This window comes from Centroberyx affinis, unplaced genomic scaffold (genome assembly GCF_046629955.1).
Source record: "Centroberyx affinis isolate AG114_WGS23_722 - 3 ecotype Tasmania unplaced genomic scaffold, CSIRO-AGI_Caff_v1 ptg003531l_1, whole genome shotgun sequence".
Classification (NCBI taxonomy): domain Eukaryota; kingdom Metazoa; phylum Chordata; class Actinopteri; order Beryciformes; family Berycidae; genus Centroberyx; species Centroberyx affinis.
The window spans coordinates 540,736-565,484 of NW_027281475.1; the positions used below are offsets into that span (position 1 = coordinate 540,736).

The window sequence follows — 24,749 nt, forward strand, 5'->3', positions numbered from 1 at the left end:
TAGAGAGCAACACAAAGAATTAAAAAAAATTCACCGTGATGGTCAAATTTCTCTATAGCCATTATACTATGCTATCAAAATTAATTTGAGAATCATATATTGAGGTACATATTTTACATATAGGGGCTTTCAGTTATGAGTCTATATGAATATCTTTGAGAGACAGAAAGAGAGAGAGAGACAGAGAGAGAGAGAAAATGTGTGTGTGTGTGTGTGTGTATGTGTGTGTGTGTGCTGCAAAGTGGGTTATACCTTTCAGTCATTATCCAGCCATCTGTCTATCTATATTGTATTGCCTGTTTCTGTCTATCTCAATCTGTTTGTCTGACAGTCTGGATGTACCTAACAACATACATTTCTGTGTATATAGAGAAAAATACAGGTTGTAAAATAAAAACATTTTAAAAGGGTTCTTCATCATGAATGGCCGCTTAGATCTTTTTTGTTTTGTCTTGGAGACTTTTTGCAAAAGCAAGCTCACAGAGATTTCTTGAGGAGAAAGTTCTGAAATGAACTTTTCCCCTTTCCCCCCTTTCATTTTTCTGAAACACTTGGACTTGGCTTGGCTTTTTATTTTCATACACCATCATGTGTATGAAGGATTCTAGGTAAAATGCATGCACCTCTGCAAGAAAGGCAGTTCTACATCAAATGGTTTCTGCATTCTATAGCATTATTTGCAACACAAAGCATATATCACTCTTTTGAATTGTGTTATCTCACCTCTTTCTGTCTAAAGAACAGTGTCTACAGTAAGGACAGGCCACAAGCTGTAACTGACTGCTATAATTCATATCCCACCCTCAGAGTCTGCAGTTTTGAAGCTCCATGATATGTTCAGACCTGTTTTTCTACAGCAATTATTTGAAAATGGTCAATTAGTAAAGTAATGGTCCTCTTGACAAGCATTTCTTTGATTTCCCTGTGGCCTTTTGAAACGGCAGAGCCTCAGCCAAACTATTAACAGCACCAAATGAGTAGGAACTGCATCTTAAGCCTGTAATGTGGCAGGTCTTTTAAGTCATGCTGATTCTGTCTTCTGTAGCACTGACACTGGCTGCGTTTACTTGCACCAAGAGTTCTGTTCTTAACCTGGTTACTCAAGTAATCTGGTTAAACAGGTGTCGTTTTCTTTTTAAAATACAAACTTGACAGTGTCAAACCTAGCTTGAAATTAACTGCTGTCCCGGCTAACAAAGACACCCTAAGTAAAAACGCATGGATGTGGCAATAAAGGTTGTAAGGAGACATGTTTCTGAGGGATTATTTCCTGGATGAGACTTCCATTTCCTCCTGTGGGTGTGAGGTGATCAGCAGTAAGCAGAGCGCAACATAATGCAGCAGTGATATGTAAACATCAGCTCGGGCACAGTGAAATAACAATGAAACGGAAACTTTCACAAAACCAAATTAAGGCTTCATGTTTACTTTGACTGATAATCCAGCTTGTGCAAATTTCAAGTCTGTGGAAGTTGTTTTCCATGCTATACAAGAATGAATGGCAGCAAATCGCTTTTTCTGACAAAAGGAAAACAAGCTCTGATATCTCCATCTACGCTTGCAGACACCACCAGGAATAATGTAAAAGGAGAGGGGCAACGTAGATAAGTGTCTCAAACAAACAAACAAACAAAAAGCAAAACAGTCTTATCCTTTAAGCTCATACTCTGATTATGAGAAACCGGTTAAGATGCCTGGCTTACTCTAAACTAAGTTAAATTAAACAGGCTACTGTGGCATATAAACGTCTTACTCCTTTCACTTTTGGTTTTCACCATCAGACTCAGACTCACATGGCGCAAACTCAGACTCCCATGGTGCTATGGGTACATTTTTATGTCAACAAAAAACATGGTGATACATAGTGATGGCGATAGTACTACTACTATTTATATCCTGTGTTTTAAAAGAAGCCGGCCTGCTGCCCAGTCAAACAGGGGGTAGCTGGCAGCTGGACCTTTATCATACTTTTTTGCTGACCTGTCTGTGGGCGGGACACCACAGCTGGACAGGAATATTCTGTTAAATGGTTTATTCATAGCAACAGAGATACTTAATTGTAGGGTAGCGGGTTAATGTACACAGCTTAACCTGAATAAGACCTCAACTGCAGTATGGTCAATAGCCGGGTTACTTTGTGCATGTAAACATAGCCACTGTCATTCACTAAGACTGCAGTATGTATTTACAACATCCATAGCAGTCAAAATCAAATAGATGCCTGTCATGTTCCTGACGTGGGACGTAAGGACAAACTATTGTGGCGAGTCAGCTGAGCACAATTATAGGTTCTTCAGCTTTTCTTTTTGAGAATATGCAAATTAGAACCTTTTTTGATGTAGAACCTTTTATTCAGAAGCCTCATTCCTACCTAAAGACCTTTATGAGTAAGGAAAAAAAAAAAAAAACTAAAAAAAAAAAACTCATTCAGGTTATAAGACAACAACAGAAGACTAAAACTACTACTTATGTATACTAAATGCCAGTCATTATAGGGGTGTATTAAAACTGTTGATCCGGTATGATTACGGTTTAGCACTCAAATCAAATCTATAATTCACTTACCGACTGACTCACACAGGACATTTTAAAGTATCACGTTGTCATATGGTGACAGTATCCACGTTTTAAAGGTTCTATCATTTTTAAACATCAATATATCATTGTCAAACTATTTGTGATATCTTGGTATAATTACCAAAAACAAATGAGACCATTAGTCAAGATGATTGGCAGCCTCTATCTCATACCGGTTGTCTTGTTCCTGATAGTGTTACTCAAAATGAACACCACCTTTCCCATAGACCCAGTTGGTTCCAGTCAAAAAAAAAAAGAGGGTGTTGCTACTTGCCCCCCCAGTCCCCCCTCTGGTGATGTTCTGTGAGCATTTATTTTCAGTTTCATTTTACTGAAGAGGATAAACATGCTGGAAGTGATTTTCCATCGACCTTTCACTTGTTCAACCATCTGACACTGAGAGAAACTCTGAATCCTGAAGTTCTGTTTGCACTGGAAGAACAGCGGCCCTCTTCCCGTTTTGTGCCGTAAAGTAATCTCCCTTTGTGCTGTAAAGCAATCCAGACGATTTCCCGTGCTACCCGACAAGGTGGCACACAATGTAAAATTTTGTGTAAATGCTGGTGTCGTTTGTTTACGGTAATTATACTAATGTCTCACATGAATGTGATAATAATTTATTCATGGACAAATTCTGCATGTAGCACTTTTAACTACCTAAACAAACAGGACATTTTCTCAAACAGAAGATGAAAAGGAATATTAATGAACATATCGCAGTATCAGAAGCAGTTTTTAATTATGAAATGTGACTAAAATATCAGTTAAATGTCCTCATGTTAAGTATACATATTTCAGCATTGGTGAAATTTGAGACCGAGTTCCTGTTCTAAGGGATTGAAATTATCTAATTACTGTATATCAGAAATTAAGAGCCCTCTGCCTAACATTGCAGAACAAGAAGAAATAACTTTTCCATACTCTATAAATGCTTTCCAGGGTTCATTAAGCCTTATTTAAACAGGCAAGAACCCATTAATTTACAGAAATAGCCTGGGGCTGTAGTTGCAGCCATGCAGGGATCTGGACTGGCTACCTTCCAGTCATAAGGCTGCTTTTCTGATATTAAGACTACTAACTGTTATACAATATCACCATAACAACAAGCAAGAAAATGGAACATTAGACATTGTGAGGTGAGACATTTTGTCTTTTTAATACTGAATGAAATTCAACAGCACATACTGTACTACACATTCATCTTGACAATTTCAAAGTTAGCAGACCTGTCAAAAGCATATAAACCGAACAGATACTGTGTGTTGATTACACAGACCAAAGAGCCCTATCTCACTCTCACTCTCTCTCTCTCTCTCTCTCTCTCTCTCTCCCTCTCTCTTATTGTTTGTTTGTCTTCTGGTGATTTATGTCATGTTTTTGCTCAATAATAAAAAAAAAAGAAAAAAAAAAGATTGTGTTCATATGTAAAGAAAATTAAACTCAAACTGCATGCCAAATTGCATTATGCCTAGGCTGTGACATATGTGACATTTCCACACAGTTAATAACTTGTTGGCATGTAGTAGATTTCTTTGTCTTATGAAGGTGTGCCATTGCTTTTAAAGGTTGAGAACTACTGGTCTAAACCAACCAGTGAATAGCCTATTGATGAATATCATGTTAATATTTTTTTCATGTAACCCTAGTTTTGTTTCTCTCTGACTTTTTATTTTACTCTTGTTCATTTTGTATCTTTTTTTGTTTTACCTTGTTACTGTTACTTTTATTTACTGTTTTGTAATTAAAGAGTATCAGGATAAAAAAACAAAACAAAAAAAAGAACAAAGGGTCCTAGCAGTGGCTACTGAGAAACAAAAAATGCCATCAAAGTTAGGTTCTTCTGTCATTTGTTTGGTGTTTGCTGTGCAAGGTAATCAAACATGTGAGCTTAAGGTGTGAAACAGTAATACTGATCTGACCTTTCCGACACAAATGGACGGAACAGAAACGCAAAAGGTGTAGTTGAGCCATTAAGGGCTTGTTCACACATTCCCAACTGCTACAGCCTTCTTTACATTAAAACATATAGGGAGCAGCTGCAAGCTGCTCAAAAGGTGGCCGGTCCCGAAAAAGTGTTGCGCCTGGCGGCTTTTTTGGTGGAGCGGAGCACTTTCAAAAGTTGAGAAAAGTTCAGCTTTTCAGAAAAGAGCCGGGTGACGTGAACCACTTTTTTCTAAGCCAGCCAATCACATTGAAGGAGAGGGCGTTTTCCATAACAACAACAAAGATGGAGAAAGTGCCTGTGGAGAAATTGGTCATAAGTGAATTTCCGTTACGGCAACACCAATCATAAAGAGGCAGTCTGCGATCATACAATTGGGAAGATCTGGTAAGCCTTTGCTTGTTGCACAACACTGTATTATCTGCTAGAAGTGCTAACCAGATGGTGTTATCGTGATCCGCTTTTTATTTCTCCTCACAAAAAGCGCTCCAGGCAGCGCTTTTTCCATACAAAAAAACGCTGTGTGAACGCAGCCTAACAGAAATGCAGTGAGTGATGAACGCTGAAACATTGCAGTGTCAACCAAAAATCAAGCAAGTAGTTGTGTCCTCCCATCGCATTTTAAGAGTTCTGATCACAAAATGACTTGAAAATAAATTGTATCAAAATGAATATATCATTCCCTATACTTGACTACAGGCATTTCTTTGTTGATGACGCTCAGAATTCAGGAAGTGTGAGAAATCGGGATCCATTGCCAAAGCTTGAGTTGGGACAGTTGTTTGAATACTTTGGTTTTGGGCCAGCCCTGTCCAATATAGATCTAACAAACGTTGGCTCTTACCATCAGGACACAAGTTCTAGAGGCACATAGTATGACAGTCAAAACTGTTCCTGAACCTTTCAATCTGGAAAAGGTTCCAAAGCCATTCCCAGGGCTTTGGGGGTCTAAGTAACAAGTCAAAAATATGTTTTATATGTTGTAAAGTTTGGGACAGTAGTGAATCTTCCTAAGAGTGACCTGCCAATATCTCTCCAAGAGCAAGACATACAATCATCCGGGGAGTCACAAAAACCCAAGAATAATAGGCAGGGATCTGCAGGCCTCTCCTCCCTCAGCTAGGCTCAGTGTGTATGACTGCACCATTAGAGAGACACTGGGGAAAAATGGGATTCACGGTAGAGGAGCAAGGCGGAAACCCCGACTCACTAAGAAAAAAAGATGAACACTTGCTTCAAGTTTGCCGAAAAGCACCTGGATAATCCTCAGGAGTTCTGCAACAATGTTCAATGGACCGATGAGCCAAAAGTGGAACTGTTTGGGCAACATGTGCACGTTATGGCTGTGGTCCATATTGAGAACCTCACACCAGCAGTCAAACACGGTGGTGGATGCTTTGCTGCATCAGGTCCTGGAGGACCACTGAAGGAATCATGAACTTGGCTCTGTACTGTATCACAAATTCTACAGGAGGATGTCAGGCCATCTGTCTGTGAGCTGAAGCACGGGATTTGTGTGGTTTGTTCACTCAGACTCACTTTTATCTAATAATAGCTTTGGTTGAAAATCTGATAACATCCAGTATAAAACTATAACCAGACGGGGGACAAATACTTTTTTCATGGCAGTGTATGTATCCAGAGGCTTTATTCGTTTATAAATCATATGAAGGTGATTATAGTCTTGATGTAATTAAGATAAACTGCAATGAACAGGCAATTCTCAGAGTTATCTCTCAACCACATGACTATAAAGTTGAATGTTAAAACTCAATAAAAAAGATTACAATGGTATGAAAAGGGGAAAGTTCTCAGACAGAGACAAAGCAGTCCCCATGAGTCCAAGCAGGGATTTTTTTTTAATATATCTAAGTAAATATGAAGAGATACATGGATAATCATCAGTGATTTATAACTGAATATTAAGTGATTAACTGTTTTGCTTCCATTTAATTATGTATAGGCCCTTTTAGTCTTGAAAAGTGCTTTCATTTGTCTCATGTCCCATTCAACACAGACCACCAGAGCTATTTTGCTGATATTGGTCAGACCAGCAGCATATTTCCCTGGAGTGTTCAAATGCAATTTTATGTGTGAGCTAGCTGTGGAGAGGCTGAGGGAAACTGATATTCTGACAATGCATAGATGTGTGAACACTAGTGAGCGCACATGGACACACGTGCACTCTCTCTCTCTCACACACACACACACACACACACACACATACACATACACATACATATAAACAAATAAACATACAAACACATACACAAACAAGCAAATCAGCATAAAGACACAAACACACACATACTCACACACCTACACGCTTTGTCTACACTAGTTGTAAAGCAGCTCTGTGATGTATTATTCAAAGTATGTTGTGCTATGTTTGATTCATTTGCTGGGGTCTAGGGGTAGAGCTGAGCTGGGAGTGGCTGGCATACAGAGTTACACACTGTACCAGGGGAAAAAAACAAAAAAACATTACAAATAGCCAGACAGCTCTAGTACCACACTAGTCTAGGTTTGTCATGTGCCAGTATAGCCTGTTCCACATCACAAACACACTCACTACACTACACTACGCTACAAAAGCACACCAGCTCCTTAGCATAATCCCAAAGCACTGACATAACTGTACACCTCTGTATTCACGTCCCAATTACCCAGGCCCTCTCTAGAAACACACAATGCCTCCAGCATCCGGTGCAACATCCCACGTGGCATCATTAAAGTCAAACAAACCGCCTGAATGTTTTATGTCCCATTCTCCTTACACTGTCTGTGTGCCAGGCTTCTTTCCTCTCACTCATGTTTGCTGTTTCTTTGGCACTCTCTCTCTCTCTCTCTCTCTCTCTCTCACACTGAACATGTTTTTTTTTTTTTTCATTTTTGCCCTGTCTTTCTATTCTGTTGATTTTTTGGTTCACTTTCACTCTCTCCATTATGCTTTCCACTGCACTACTGTGCCATACTGAACCAGTATAGTGTGTTTTTTTTATCCTATTTGTTAACATTTCAGTACGATTAAGGCACAGTCAGAATGTGATGAAACAACACCCTTAGGTGTCTGGCACCAGCCCACTTTCAAAAGGTGCTGGCAGCATTCTCCTCTTCACGCAAGTAACACACAAGCAACGCACAGGGCAACGATCAGCTACTACAACCATTTTTAAATACCTAGTTGGTGTAAACCAACAGAATAAAAGTGGCCAGAGAGAGAAAGAGACAAAACAAACAATGAAAAACAACAACAAAACATGGCAACAATGGGAATCGGAAGAAATACAAGCACTAATCACGCTATGAGCTGACAAGAAAAGGCCGATCAATATTGCGTTCGCTAACTGTTGCTGCTGCAGTTTGTGTGTCTGGTATGTTTTGATGCAATATTATTTCAAAAGAAAAATACAATCCCAGGCAAAAGACAACAATAGACTCTTGTGGGTCTGTGGGTCGTGTCTGTTGTTGATGTTGAGACTGGTTGCAATGGTTCTGCTGTTGCTATAGTTACATATGAGTCTGGACAGGCTCGCATATGTTCAAAACTGCAACTAAAAACCAAACAGTCTATCTATCTATCTATCTATCTATCTATCTATCTATCTATCTATCTGTCTGTCTATCTGTCTGTCTGTCTGTCTGTCTGTCTGTCTATTGCTCTTTCACTTGAAGCACCAACTGATGGATTTTTCTGAAGGTTAACTTCACAAAGGCTAAGAGGATAGTTGCTGGTCTGTGGACATATAACTCATTTCATTTTACTGCCCTGAGCGACTGGTTTAGATGTAGGCGCTCAGGGAAATACTCTGGGGCATTTACAAAAGGACAAAAAGAGGCATAGAATTGCTGAGCTTAAGTCCATCTTTTTTATGTACTATAACAATTATTATTATTATTTTTATTAGTGGAAATATGTAGAGACAGCATAGCAAATTGCACATCAAATTTCAGCATGGAATGACAAAGGAAAAGCAGTGATGCATCAATTAATCACATTCCAGCTCACTCTAATTGTGTTACCAAGGTACCTCTATTGCCAAACTCATTAATTACACAAAATGTGCCCATGCAGTTGTGACCGCCAGCAGTGAAATGCCTGAAATGACACCACAACTGCACATCAAAACATAGGAGATGGCACAGTTGAGTAAAGAATAACTGTTAGGAAATCACTGCCACAGAGCGAGACGCAGCAGGCACTAGCTGAAAATAGCTGAGCCCTGTTACGCTGGTTCCTCACACTTGACTAGACCTAGCATCTGTTCTACCCTCAGCTTACACTTTTAATTGCCCTCTAAAATGAATCAGTAGCGAGCCATCAAATCAACTGCGTCAGTAATTAACAGTAAAATCTGACAACTTAGTAAAATAGACTCAAAAGGCACATTCTCAGAATCAACAAACCGTCAACTATGACTGAATGATGGTATATAGCAGGCAACTGAAAAATGTAAAACAAAAAAAATAACATTTTAAATCAATAGCAAACAACAAAACAAAGAGCATCTGTGATTAAGACTGTGCCTGTGTCTACATTCATCTGTGTCTGGACCTGGCCCGGCTTCGTGTGTCGCCTGTCCTGTGACTGTGCTTTACCTGGATCCACGGCCATCTGTCGTTTTCGGCAGCTGTCCAGGCATTGACCAGGCCCTTCTTGTTGAGCCGTGCAAAGTACGGGTACCACTTCTGCAAGCCGAACAGGGCGCGGTGGGTGGAGGAGGCTGTTATCTGCTGGTTGGAGATGATACCACCCTCCATGCCCAGTGGTCCGGAGCATTCTGAGAGAAACAGAGGGAGAGAGAGAGATCAGGAGCAAGTATGTTACTATTTGTTTTGTGTGGTTACAGTTGATGTCTATATACTTCCAATACTCAGAAATACAACGCAGTATATGGATTGCATATAGATTTTTACTTGTACCACATGGACAGCAATCCTTTTTAATGCTTTCTTCTTTTTTAACGATTTCTTCCTCCTCAACTTGTTTCACTTCACTCTTCGCCGTTCCCTCGTCAGAGCTGCCGTCCTCGTTCATCTCGCTCTCGGAGATGGAATTCTCGGTCAACTCTGCTTCTACTGTATCTGTCTCTGTCACTGAAGCTGCACCTTTTCCTTCACTGTCTGATACTGTTTCTTTGTTACTATCTCCTATGGAGACCTCTTCTTTGAGGTCATCCGAGACCAGTTCACCCTGACTCCTGTCTATCTCACTTCCATTGTTGCTTTCATTCATCACAGGAAAATCCTTAATGTTTCCACTAGGAAAAAGCCCTATTGAGTCACAGCCGTTGATAAGAGGGCTCTTCTCCCCCTTCACGCTATTCACATCCCAGGGAGCAATAGGGTGCTCCTTTATCTCTTCCATCAGAAACCGAGCCCGCAGGCTCGCTCCCCAGGAGCTGTGACGTCTTCTGGCCAGCATCATCCCCAAAGTCAACATGGTTTGCAGCAGGTTTAAATATCCTAAAGGCTGCAACATTAAAGTGGGGAGGCGTGACACCAATCTTTTTAAGACCTATCTATCTTTTCTTTGAACTGCTTGTTTTTCCCTCTTAGTTCTAATTGGGACATTCAGGCACAACGAGAGCATTTTAATAGACATACCTGTGGTAAAAGAGATTGTGCCAATGTTTTTTCAGAAATAAAGGTTTTCTTGTGCTGCACAACAAGTACAAGTCTTGTTAAAAAAGATCATTGGAAAATCTAATAATAAAAAAAAAAACACGATCAATTTAAGTGTGTAGAGACAAATGTAAAGGGGGCGTATATACAGTATATATGCCAGATAAGAACAATACATGCCACAACATACAAATGTATCATTGTCTTAAAAGGAAAGCCGAACAAAGTAGCCATTGTTACTAGCCAAATGAGATTTTCGGAATTGCTCATTTACACACAAAAACATCTGGATTGCTATCAAAGCACACCACATTTTGTTAGATTCCATCAGCTCAGGGTGGATTCAATTAGGATGTGATATGCATGAGAACTATAGTCATGATAGCTGAGGCTGTGGAGACTGGAGAGGCATGGCGATGGAGGACCCAGGTGTGCCAAGAAAACAGATCCTAAACAGTTCAATTGGGGTTCAATTCTTGTTCTCAACAGTTGTAGCGCATTGGCATCAAAAGTGAATCAAATGAGACTGCAGATTTTCTGACTTCAACCTGAATAAATTGTTTTACAGAGTTGTGAAACTGCAATGTCATTGGATTTTATTCTGACTTAAAGCTGTTATATGCAACGTTTTTCACATTAAAATAACAATATATTAATAGGATTAATAGGCTTATTTTGTTTGATCGGTATTGGCAACATGATACCTGATCAAATCCCAATCCATTTATTTATTTGCTCTCCCGTTCCTCCATTTACACCGATTGTGGTAAAAAATGTATGTGCCATAAACAGCCTTTATCACCTTTAGCAAGCACCTTAACTTTTAGCAACCCTCAATCTGCCAGTTTGTACCCTTTCACACACAATCACTACTGCTTTGTTGCTAAGTGACACAAGATAGGCACAAGCACTTGTTTACACTGATTAGCTGTTAAAGATGGCGCCGACTATAAAGGAAGTTTAATTTATGTTTTCAAATATCTTTTTGTTTGAAAGTGCGCTAAGCCAATGGAAGTCATACTTAAAGCTATTAGCAATGCAGACCAGTCTTGTAAAATATTTGACTGCGACCAGGAGAAGATATCACACAAAAAGGTTAGGGTCTTCAGTGGGACAGGGATCTACGGGCACAGGCTAGTAAATAGTGAAGTAAATAGGCTAGATGATGGCATATGGTGGTTAGTCTAATGCAAAGGTATTTATTTCTGTACTTTGTTTTGAACATAATACCAATGACAAATACTATTAAAGTTGCAGTAGGCTGTAGGCTATTTATTTTTAATGCAGTTATGTAACTTGAGTATTAAGTTTATCTTTCCTAACTTAGTTTGGTTTTACTGATCCAGCAGAGTGATGCTTGTAGCACACAAATGTTTAATTGTTTAAAAAAATATAAATACATATCTATATATATATATCTGTATCTATATCTGTATATATATATATATATATATATATATAGATATAGATATAGATATAGATATAGATGTAATGACAAAAGCATTGGATCAGGACTCGGGGCATCCCTACAGGGAAGTCATAGCAACAACAGTGGTGCAAAGCACTAATAAACAAAAGAACAGCGAAGCCAAACAAACGCCAGGCAAGACCCGTTTAAAAATGGCATGATCTGAAGTACACAAAAGGGCTGAGAGGCGACACGGAGCTGGTATATGCTGCTAGACAGTTTGCTACGTTTCCTATGCAGCAACTTAACATTGCTACATTATCCAACAGAGTTCATCAGACCGCTTATCAAAAGAAGTGACAAATGTTTAATTAAATGTATTCAATTTCAATTTAGTTCTATTTATTCTCAGGGTTTAAGGCTGTATCAACAGCATTGTACAATATGTACTGTGGAAATGCAAGACACTAAATGGGTACACACACACACACACACACACACACACATACACACACACGCACACACCTTTTTCCCACCCTACCTTATGTCTCACTCTCAGTAGATAAACAAAGGTGTCATTAGTGAAGAAAAAGTAAAGCAGCATCACAACTATGTTGAAGATGTCCTGCATTTGCAACACTTGTGACAGATGCTTAAGTTTTAATTAGTGCTTTTAGTCAAGCATACACTTGACTTAAATGCAAGTAATTAGAGCAGTAGTTCATTCATTCTAAAATAGCTTCCCTGATTGAACATGATTTGCAATATATGAATGTATGATTGGGGTTTGTGCAGCTACCACCCATTCAACTATCATTTTCACTGTATAAGGAAAAGCTCACGGTGTGTATTATGGAGGATTTGGCTGGTTTTGGTGACAATGCTATTGTTCAATATGCTGTCCCCTTTGCATATAAGAAGTAAGCTGTGCATCCATAAACAGTATGTCTACCTCCTGTGGTTGTTTTCTCCAGAAATAGCTGGCACAACAGCAACTGAGGCTTAAGTATGTGGCACACTGGCATTAGTGAAACGAAGAAGACCCTGTATGCAAATGCAATGCTTTCTCTGATTGTGTAATAATAATGACTATCTATTATAATAACAAGTATAATATGTTATATAATACGTGTAAAGAGTAAATGAGACATTTGACTATCCCTCTACTAATGTATGTTTAACTGTTAACCGACTGCCTTAACAGACAGTGCATTGTACATTGTTTCATTTCAAACTTAATTAAGTATTTATTATTTCTCAGACTATGTATCTTATTGTGTATCCTACACTGCATCAACTGGGCTGCTGTTAACAGTATTTGTTCTCTTGTCATGAGGAGCTGGGCTTCTTTCAGTGAAAACCTGTCTTTTATATTGCAAACACGTTATTGTTTGTTTTATTTGTGCTGGGACACATGATGTTAAATGATATTGAATTAACTTTAAGAGAGGGAATGTTGCCAGTGAAACTAATTTCAGCTTTCATTCAGTACCTGCTATTATTTATTAAGGCAACAGAAGATTTTCGAGACCATGAAGGGAAGAGAGCCAACATGGATGGATAAAAAGCCTGCTTGGGAGCTTTATGAATGACATGTAGTGTCTCCTTTACTTACAGCCTAATACATTTCCCTAATTCCACCTTTGGTAGAAAGCAAATGATTAGTGCTGAACATGTAGGGGCAGCAGGGAAGTGTAGTGAGTCTGTAGACCATCCTTTAACCAGAAGCTGTGGGTTCAAGCCCCCATGACAACAAGCATTCAACATTCAAGCCTCTGCACTCTGACCTCCCAGAGGGGGTGAGCGGAAATGTCTTCTTTGGGGATCAATAGAGTATCAAGGAAAAATACAGTGAACACACACACACACACACACACACACACACACACACACACACACACACACACACACACACACACACACACACACACACACACAGTAGACACAAGTGAATACTCGCTTAGAGCTAGTTACATTCTTGCCAGCTGTGAGTGTTTTGGCAAATAATGCAAGTGTAAATGTTTTTTCTCAGTTGTGGATACAAACAACACTTCTAATCTTTTAGAAACACCACTCACTGAGATGACAAAAGCTTTGGAGTGGAGAGATTTTACGAGTCATCTGTTCACCGTCTTGGATACTATTATGACTGCTGTGTGACGAGAATAACAAGTTAAGCATACAGAACAACAAAACATATCTAATCTCATTTATTATATTGCAGCTGAAATGTTTTGTGATTATTATAAATGAGTTTAACGAAAAGTGTGTGGATGGGTGATAATGGAGTGTGATTGAGTAGGTCCTAGGTCAATCTTCATTATAAATAAAGTATTTTAATAACTGATGCATATTTGCTGAGAGGCTTGATTAGGTTGTAACAAGGTTGAGTAGTTTGTGATTGTTTTGAATAGCACACCCTTCACATAGCCTATTTTTCCTTTAGTTAACTGGAAAACATGCAGATTCCAATATCAAGGGCAGCTGGTTAAATCTGCAGTGCAATTAAATGTGGTAAATTGCCTTCACAACAGCAAAGTGGACACCACCAATACAGTGACAGACTGCACATTGATTAGGAGAAAATCTCAGGAGCAAAATAAGAAAAACCTAATGCGGGAGCTTATTATGTGTAGAAAGAACATTACTAGTAGTTTGCTGGACGTTTTAACAACCTCTGTAATGGCAAGGCAGTGAGCGTTGGAAAGAAAAAGTATACCTGAGATTGCAGTCAGTGGCATTTATTTCTCAGTAAAAGCTGAAAATCATAAGGTTGAGCATAAACCTGGAGCGGGAAGCAAAATCAAATATGTGTCACCGGCTTATTTAACGTGCAGCAGCAGAGCACCAATGGGTTTGACAGTTTTACATTGGAGATGCCAGCACATTTTTTACTTACATTTTGTTGTTCAATTTTTATTTTCAGAGTGGCATGATACTCTAGTATTACAGTAAACAGATTGTTGTGGATGCTATGTTTAATTACATCCAATTTACTCAATAGAGGAAAATGGAGATGATACAGAAAGGAATTCCCAGAATCTCAGTTCCTGGTGTTCACTTCTAATGAAAACACTGATTGGGGTAATGAAACACAGCCATATAAACTTATATATATATATATATATATACATGTATATATATGTGTGTGTGTGTGTGTGTGTGTGTGTGTGTGTGTGTGTGTGCGTGCGTGCGTGCGTGTGTGTGTGTGTGTCTGAACAATGGTGGAACTGATATAAAATTACCTCAGCACATGTGATTTCTCCCAAGTGAGGTTACTGGTTCTCCGGTCACAGCTGAATGAAGAACTGTGAGAAAGAGCCTAAGAACCAAAAAGTGTTGGGCAAAGCTGGGGGATCCTGGAAATGTCCCCAAAGGATGAGGACATATCAAGTGAATATTTCAGCCAGAGGCATTGCTTACCCCTGCCAATTGTGAGTGCCAGTGAAGCCCAGCCTTCAGGGGAAGCCTGGAGCAACAGTCATCAAAAGGCTGTGATGTCGTCACAGCCGAGTGTGTGTGTGTACTGACAGAGACGTGTTTATATATTCCACTATGGTAAATCACTCTCGCTTCACTACATGACTCACCCCTTCCAGACTGGTGAGAGGGCGGTGTAGGTGGATTTGGTGCTGCTGGAGCTGCTGGTGAGTCAGAGGGTGAGTTCAGCAAGAGAAGTGTGATCGACTTCATTTAGTTCTCTTCGCAAACGGTTAGAGAAGATAAATGGCTTCAAGGAAGCTGCCTTCCATTTTGAGACAAGGCAAACCCGTTAAAAGTTTGGGAAAAATGGGGGTCGTTTTCAGACAGTCGTGTTGGCTCACACTTTCCAGAAACGCCATTGTGTGGCGATACACAGTACAGGTGCAGTAATCCCAGTTCCACTTGCAGGTTCGTATCCTCTGTCTAATCCCTGATATTCAGTGGCCATGAATACTGTCTCTACCTGTGTGGCTGTCTTTCCTTGAAACATGTGACACGGAATGAATAAAGTGCACCATTAAGTGATTTTTTTCTATCTCCGCCAAGGAGGTTATGATCTGTTCATTTGTCTGTCTCTCTGTCAGCAGGATATCTCAAAAACGTATATGTGGATTTTCATAAAACTTGTTGGGCAGATAGTATTTTGGATAAGGAACAACTGATTAGAATTTGGTGGTGATCCAGATCTGGGATTTTCACAATTAGACAATTATCTCCTTATAGCCAATGACACTAACGGAGATAGAGAATTGATTCTAAATCCTAAGGGCATGTTTACAGGGCCAAGAAATCAATTCAACTTAAAGTGATATTTAAGTGATAGGAATGATGCCTTTGGGTGTAACAGCAAGTTGTAAAATTGCTCAGCGTTGGCAGAGGTTTGTGCTCTCCAAGTGCCTTCTAGTTATAAGATGGATTGTCCCTATGCACACACTCTTGCAGTTGCCAGAGTTTTTCATGTCTTGGCAAAGCCTCACGCATGGTTAAGTCAAGTCATGTTTATTTATATAGCCCTTCACCACAAAGCATGTCACAAAGGAATTTACAGAGAATGAGCCTAGCTAGATCCAACTAATCAACAGTCAATCACAAACCAAATGATGCAATACAGTATGCAAACAAAATAAAACTCAAAAAATACCATGTTTAAAATACATAACAAGCCTACCTAACCTTCCTAGCCCAGCCTAGCCTAACCAGCACCAACCTTAGACCCTCAGTGAAGACAAGGAAAACTCCCAAGAAAACCTGATGAGGAGCAAAAATGATAGAAACCTTGGGTGGTGTAATTCAATGAGGGATCCCCCACCAGGACGGCTGAGCGTGCAATAGGTGCCTTAATAATAAAACCTTCTGTCTGCAAGAAAAACATTTTCTGTGTTCACACCATTTAGTCTCTATAAACTTCAGAACTTAGAAGAATGTTATGTTACACCTGCTGAGACTAATGACATGAAAAACATATTCAATATGTTTTTTTTAACCTTTTCAAATTGACTAGAAAATGTAGTTCATGTGTTCATGTACCTTATGTGATGAAAAGTTTGGCTGCGATTAGTGCATATAGGCCATGGAATTATTGTACTATATGGAAGTAAGGTATCATCTGGCCCCGCCCACTCCCCTGTTGATTTTCCATGCCTTTCAAAATGGTGCAGAAAGTGCTGAGAAATAAGGGGTTTATGGGTGCTGACATATTGCTTTTTTAGTTAGTTAGTTACCTTGACTTTAGGTAATATTCAACAGTGGAAATTAACTTGCTACCGATCCTACCTGTGCTGTAATGTTAGATTGCATATGTAGGCCTAGGATAAGGTAGGCACAGAAAAGTAACTTCTAGCTAATGTAGCCTATTATAGCAGGAGATATGATTGGCTATGATTAGCTATGATATGATTGGTCTAAATTATGATATTGGCCATTTACTTTCATTCCTGCATAGCTTTTATAAATCATTTCAATAATGTTAGGGACCACATGGACTTACACATACTATGCAGGCACAAGTGCACAAGAGCATATCTTCATTATTTCATTTGTGGAAATGAAATGGAATCCGTTTTATTCCTGCCTGGCTGTTAAGACTGCAGTACAAAGTTGCCATACAGCAAAATGACCAGCAGCCCTCCATCAGCACAGCATAATGTTTGTATAGATGTGGTATCGTTACCTCTTGGGCAGCTCTCTTGTAAGATATTCTATCTGGATGTTGTGGCAAGACACTCTTGCAAAGCTGCGGTCCTTCTCACCTCGCGGCGATGACGGGCCAGTCTTAACGAGCTGTCTGCCAGTCGTCCGTCGCAGCAGCAGAGGCAGCCAGCCCCCGGGCCTTGGCCTGCTGGCCCCTGTGCATACATCAGCCCTGCGACAGCACACATCACTAACGCCACCACTACCGTGATGTGACAGCTGAATCCATCTCCCACAAGCCCTACCTACAGCCTAAACAAATTAGAGCCCCACTGAAATTAATGCCAGCACAGCAATACTAATGAGCGTGCGGCGGAAAAGGGGACGAGGGAGAGAATAATAAGCACACAAAATAGACGTTAGCCATACAATAGAGATGCTATGGGTGACAAATGAGGCTGGGTGCACTTCACATTTATTTTGGTGTGTGTGTGCACTGTATGTGTGTGTACACATGCGTGTCTGCATACTGTATGTGTGTTTACACAGGCACATGAACGGTAGTGTTTATTCATGCATTTAAAAATGCACACTTTGCTCAAAAGTAGTACTTAAACTTAAAATAAACAAATAAAAAACAAACACGCAAACAGATAAACAGACAATCAAATGCATACACACATACATACCCACATTCATATATACACATACAGAACATACTGTATATACAAGGTCAAAAATAGGAATATTTTGAAATCTCAAGAGTACAGGTAGTATAAAGCTTAAAAAATGTCAGTAGAGGTGCAAATATGTTACCTGTTGTAAAAATATAAGAGACTTGTGGTTCTGCTTATCACTCACAAGGTTTCGCATGACAACTGTTTTCTCTAATTCACATTTTCTTGGGTTTGAGGTGATTCACAATTGTCACCACTGAAGGTCATACTTCATCAAAGTAGTAGAACATCTGCAGTTGGTTGATCTTAGCTTGCCATTCACTGATCCTGAAATTCAATCAGCCAACCACAGCAGGGTTTAGACTGATGCTGAAATTGTTCCAATCCACCTTAAAAGTTACTGAATCATCATTATACAACAGTTAGTTCCGGTCCAGCAATTTGATTGGACAAGAGGCATTCCATGAGTGCTGATATACAGTATAACAGCACTGGGTCGCTGTACTGTATGTATCACTCCGCTTCACAGGTGTTCTAATGTAACCTTGATTAGGCTGTGTTCGCACATAGCATTTTTTGTGTGGAGAAAGCTCTGCCTGGAGCGCTTCTTGTGAGGAGAAATAAAAAGCGGATCACCACAACGTCATCTGACATTAGCTGAGTAAGTTAGCTGGCAAGCTAACCAGCTGGTTAGCACTTATAGCAGACAATACAGTGTTGTGCAACAAACAAATGCTTACCAGATATCTGTCCACACAAAACGCTAACTTCATTCGCACCTAGTAGCGACAACGCAAATATGGATAGATTTGACCTTAATTATGAACAGTCGGCCGAGGCGGAAGTTTGGGAAGAAAGTAAGGTGAAATCTGTGCTAACCTAAACAGTTTACCTGTTGCTTGGCAACACTTGGTAGTAGAATCCTGAGGGAACTCTTTTTGTTGGCAGAGACAAATAACAGACAAAAATCATCTGTTGTCTCAAATTGCCATTACTTGATGAATAGCTTTGTTTATACAACTGTTGTATAAACTGTTGTTATACTGCTGATATACAGTACAGTACAACAGCACAACCTCGAGTGTGATATTGCTTAATTAACATGTCAGAGAATCTTAACAGTTGAACAATAACAACTGCACTAGTGCTCTTTAGTTGCTCATAGAGTGGCAGGGAGCATCTGTATTGTAAATACACACATGCTCGCACATCCAATCTCAACGCCATCTAGCGTCTCACTGGAGCTAATCCTGTGCATACGTCCTCACAGACAGCACTGACCAACACACAGGGCCTAGCTCTAATCTTAACACGGCCTGCTTTACCCACACAGCCTGACCATTCCCATGTTTCTGAAGTGCTACTAACTGGCCAAAAGAAGAAGTTCACGCTGTGACTCAGAGACAGCAGTGCGGCTCGATGGGTCGACCCCCAGCATGCTGAAAACACACTCTGCAAAATTTCAAGGCGACTGAGAACCTCATCATGGGAAGACCAGCCCGACTACTTCTCCAAGAAATGTACAGTGTGTTTTTGATAGATGAACATGCGATGCACTTATAGAAGTTTCTTTCCCCATAAAACTGTGTCCCTTTACTGTTAATTACTGCATGTTGGATTGTTATAGATAGATTGTTAAACTATCTATAACGCTGATTTATTTGTCAGATAAAAAAATATTTCTTTGGCAGGAAAGGTGAGCATTAATTCATGTATATTTCTAAGAGGGATGTGTAATGTAGAAAAAACAGTCATTAAAAAAAGGTAATTAAAAGGCAACTTCATAACAACTTTTGGACTAAATGTGCTTTGTTCCAGACAGCCATTAAGCACAATGGTACAACAATCAGATTTACTAAATATTTTGCAAACCAGAATGTCTCCCTATAGTTTCAAGGATCAGTTCAATGGATTGAGCCACACCCATCTCCCAATCCATCCTGAACAGTCCCTACCTTTCCTCAATATTGGATCTTTCACTGACCATTTAACCCTCATTAGTGTCAAACCACAGTGTCTGAAAGTGGGAATGTGTCTGGATGGCTACAGCAACAACAGTCCCACATTTGTCTCAGTAGGACGGACGAGCCAGATTGTGCAAACTATTATCTTACAGTACTTAACACATATGTAGTTGGGATACAATGGGATGCAGGGATATCCTCTGAGACGTGCCTGTGAAAAAGCGCTTTATAAATAAATTAACTTGAACTTGGATATGATTGCCGGGGATCGTGCACATCAATAATTGTAGGTGTTAATTATTTCCGTAAAGCAGGATAGTCATTTGTATCGAACAGACAGGCGATGCCCCAAAAGCTTACTGCTTTTGCATAATATTCTCACGCTGATTTCATGTCTGGTACAGTCAGAGAGCATTTGTGCTGACGGCTTGATCTGCAACAACCGATTTGTGTGCAGGACCTGCCCACACAAACACCGTGGGCTGAAGGAACAAGACAGAGGAGACGATGAGTCCCTGCATAAAAGTACATTCCAGGCATTCCAGCCAGTGTGCAGCGGGGAACTGATTGTATTCATTAGGATTAGGCTGTAACTGTTTGAACAAATAATGAATTTAACTTGGAAAATCAAATTTGGGATTAAGCTATAACATCAGGGGACCATTCAGGACCAATGTTCCCTATGAAGATGGTATTTTGGTGACACTGGTGACAGTAATTTATCACATTGACAAAATAATATCCTGTCTGTTATCAGTCAATTCTCCTCTTGTACACAGAAATTTAGTCGGGGGTTTGGATGTTTTAGTGGCAAATGATGTTAGATGCAGGATGCAGTTTTGCAGTTGTTGCTATAGTTTTTTAAATTAATTACAATTTAAAATGAAATAAAAAATTGTCCAATGCTCATTCACTGAGGTCAGCCTGTGGTTGAGTTCCTGCAGGACGAAGGAACATACATTTCACCTTCCAGCAGGAAGATAACCACAGATGAGATCCCTGGCCACTTTGTTGTGTATTTTTTCTTTTTGCACAATATATTTGACTTGATGTTTTCAACCTTTTTTAAAACATGTGAGAAAAAAAAAAAATTTCAAAAGGGATATCCATTTATATTTTACAGATTGTGTTCCTATTGTCATTCAGTTTGATATTTATATGTGAAAAAATGTGTTTTGACAGGGAACTAAGGGTCAAATTTACCTTGGAAAATGGAAACAGGCATTATTAAAGAAAAAAAAAAAGAAAAAACTGCACAAGGCCACTTCAGCACATTGGCAGCAAGAGGTAACTGAATTTCTTTTCACTGCAATACCCAGAAATCATGTAATGTGACATCAGTTAACTGCACTGCAATTTCCTATTAGCTGGTAGCGGTGCAGACGGTGAAGAAAATCTTTGCAGCAGGTTCAACCGTCGTTGTTGAGTCCAGGTTTGGAGCACACTGCTGTTTAGGAAACAATTTCGTATTTTTCTCTTAAGTGTTGATTCACGTGGACCAAGAACATTTCCCTCTAGTGTCCATAACAAGAACATACAGCACCAGAATTTAATTTGGGTAAATAGGGCAAATCTGCGGTGCACCAATCAGAGGGGAAGGGAAACTCTTCTCTGTTGCAACCCCACTTTGTGATTTTGGCTGATAAGACCGGTGTATTTTTATATATAAATCTTGCCTAGTGCAGCTTTAACTTGGAAAATGGAAATTTGGAAATGGAGATAGGCACTACAACAAAAGCCCATGTAGGGAGTTAACAGACCGATATATTCAAAAAATAGATCAAGGAACCTACTCGTCCAAAACATCCGACTGCAAGACAGCAGTCTGCCAACGATCCTTGGCATAGAAAAATGTGGCAAGTTGCCTTGGCGACCAGTTGGGGTGCACCTACGCTAGACTTTGTTGGTAAGAAAAACAAATGAATATATTTATTTAACAAAGCAATTCAGGGACTGGCTCAGGGCTCAAGAGTCCATTGATATAATAATCCTAGCATGTTCCTCGAGTGAGAAGACAAAATTCCCCACAACAGCATAATAAACAAATGAAGCCCCTTTGAGCTCTCTTGTGTCTTGTAAAAAGCAAGCCACTTCTGAGGAAAGTGAGAGAACTGCTCTCTCTCTCTCTATACAGCCATGGGGTTTAAAAGAAATGAGGGCATGCTGGCATAAAGTGGCTGTGACTCCTCAGCGTCTAAATGTTTTGATGTTTATTAAGGTTTGATTGTGTTTTAGGGTTTATTGTGTTTGCTTAAATGTGCTTTAGCATTTATATTCTTGTATTTTCTCTCTAGTTACAAGGCCCTTTCTCACAGTTGCTCATCCTTCTCAAGCTTTTAAAGTCCTTTTGGAAGACGTCTTCAACTCATGACTACATGATCACAGTAGCAAAACCTTGAATAAGAGGAATCTCCCGCCACCTCCTTGATTATTGAGACATCTGTGGGTGGGCGGGGGGTTATATACGTCAGAGTCTCATCTACTGAATTCTCACCACTAGAGTTGGGTTTGTTACTCAAAAAATTTTTTTTTTTTTTGTTATTACCCTACGTAACAACAACTAATAGTGATGTAAATGAAATAGGGATGGGGGTAAGATAGAGTTTTTGGATAATTCGACTTCAATCTGATATGTAGAGGGGTGATAACAAAAGTCACAACTTATTTTTTGATTGCTAACTGTAATATTATTACTGAAATTGAAGAATTAATTCATGACACTAGAGGAGGAAAGTAATAATATTACTGGAAGACGTTACTGAGTAATATGATACCACTCAATACCGCTCACCACAATTTATAATAACATAATAACAAGGTGTGGTGTTGATTTACATGCTGAAGGCTGGAGTCAAATTTAATGAGAGTGAAAAAATGGTGTGATCCAATTATCTGATGTAGCTTATATATAAATATAACCTGTTTCATACTTTGCCGCACCTTATGTACACTAGTGGAAATACAGCCTTAACACAAAATTGTGTTTGAAAAAACAAAAAAACAAAAAACAAAATGCAATCAAGAGTGTAAACAATGAGTACTAAAAACAACTCTAATGGTGTTGGTACACTCAATGTAAATGAATTCACCATTTATGCATAGATGTTTCTAGAGACTACAGAGTGTAAACCTCCACAGGCTCACTGTCTTTAATTGTATTGATGAAAACTCTGAACTTTCAAAAGTTGCTTCAAAGTAGTTGTTTTGTGTACTCAAACATTTTATATTGTGTGCTTCAAGGCTCCATTAATGTGTCACTAAACAATATAACCAAGAGATATTTCAGTACATTCTGTGCTGTCTAGAAACCCTAAAAACATTAAAGTTTCATTCTCCCAGTTCAGTTACCAAGAGAGCCATTTCTAGCTTACTCCATAATGGTGGGCCAATAAAAAAATCAGGGTTTGCCAGAACACATTAATGCTGGTGGTGTGGGGGGTCTGCTTTCTAGCGACTTTTGAGTCAAACTTTGATCAATTTCACAAGGCAGAATGTAATCCTTGTTGAGGAGGAACATTTGTGATGCAGTTCAAACTGTGCGGCCATGTTCTGAGCTCTTGAGCGAGACACTGCGTGGACTGAAATTGAGTACCGGTTTCAAACTCAACATCAAACTGTGTTAACACAATGCGAAAGATTAGGCTGATGTTATAAGATACAGTACCTGCAGAGAAAGCCTTCCCACCCTGCTTTCTCTTTTTCTCTCTGAAATGTATCATATGCATCCTAGTCCACCCTCAAACCTTTTTCTCTCTGAAATTTTGCTAACACCCACTTGCCTTCCCTGTGGCCACTCTAGATTCTCTGAAAAATGTAGTACTCTAAATGCAACGGTGAACAGTGAGCGCATGGTGGCTCCCACACTTATATGTCCTCCTTAAATTAATCTAATTTTGTAAGCATATGTCTGCACATCCTGCATGGTACTCCTTCACTAATACTTAGCAGTCAGGACATAATGTACAGCTTAATGAGGGACTTGAGTCAGAATATTTCTAGAAACAAGATCAAGTGAATTATGGCTTTCTGCATGAACAGTGAGAAAACATGAGCTATTTGATGGCCTGTTTTTTTCCTTCCATATCTAACCACACCATCATCATGCTCACAGCAAATAGCGTCCTCAAGGGTATTTACTACTTACCAACATGTGTAATGTCTGAAAGGTTTCATCAAAGTAGTATACTGTATATATACTACTAAAAAGATTGTTGACTAGCTCCCTGATGAGTACAAGAGTTGGTATACTAACCATAAAGCATGGTTAGCTGTGCTTCATGGGAATTACCAGCAGATAATCTGAATTACTCTTGGATTGATCAGATTGCTTGGCTAATACTACCCATTGTATAATTACCTGCATCGGCAGGTGTACCGGGAAGAAATCACACGGGTAGTTAAAAAAGAGAGTGAAAAGATAAACATAAAATAAGACGCAGTAGCACTTACTATATTGGCAGTTCCTCCCCATGTACTCTCCTGGGCATTCGCAGGAGTAGTTGGCAACCAGATCTGTGCAAATGCCCCCATTCTTGCACGGGTCCCTTTCACATTCGTTAACATCTAGAAGAGCCAAGGAAACAAAAAAAAGGCGCATTCATTTCTTTGAAGCAGACATGTAGGCAATTAAAAAGACCTCATCCTCATTAGCATGCATTGGTGGGGAGCATTTATTGAATTTGCTCTGTTTGTTACTTGATTCTGTGTCTGCCCATAGAAGCTTTCACGGAGACACTGGCTTCTTGGAACTAATAAATCAAATAGCTCCTTGGGAGACTGTTAATGCTAGAACACAGGCTTAAGTTTGGGATTGTTAAGAATAATTAACCTAGTGTACTTTCTTTGTAGTTTAAAGAATTATCGTGCTTTACAATGAGAGCGCTCAAACTATACACAATAACTTTTGATTGCTCGGCAAATCAACGTTTGCAAAATCCCACAAT

General features: G+C 39.4%; 1 protein-coding gene across 1 annotated transcript in view; it reads right to left on the reverse strand.

Moving 5' to 3' along the window:
- Positions 1 to 24,749, reverse strand: part of LOC139661469 (EGF-like repeat and discoidin I-like domain-containing protein 3) — a 133,769-nt gene that overhangs the window by 39,395 nt on the left and 69,625 nt on the right. The window contains exons 4-5 of the mRNA XM_071539907.1: positions 24,256 to 24,369; positions 9,119 to 9,300 (exon numbers count right to left, since the gene is read on the reverse strand). Of these exons, the coding sequence (XP_071396008.1) occupies positions 9,119 to 9,300; positions 24,256 to 24,369 (296 nt within the window). The remainder of the gene's footprint in view (positions 1 to 9,118; positions 9,301 to 24,255; positions 24,370 to 24,749) is intronic.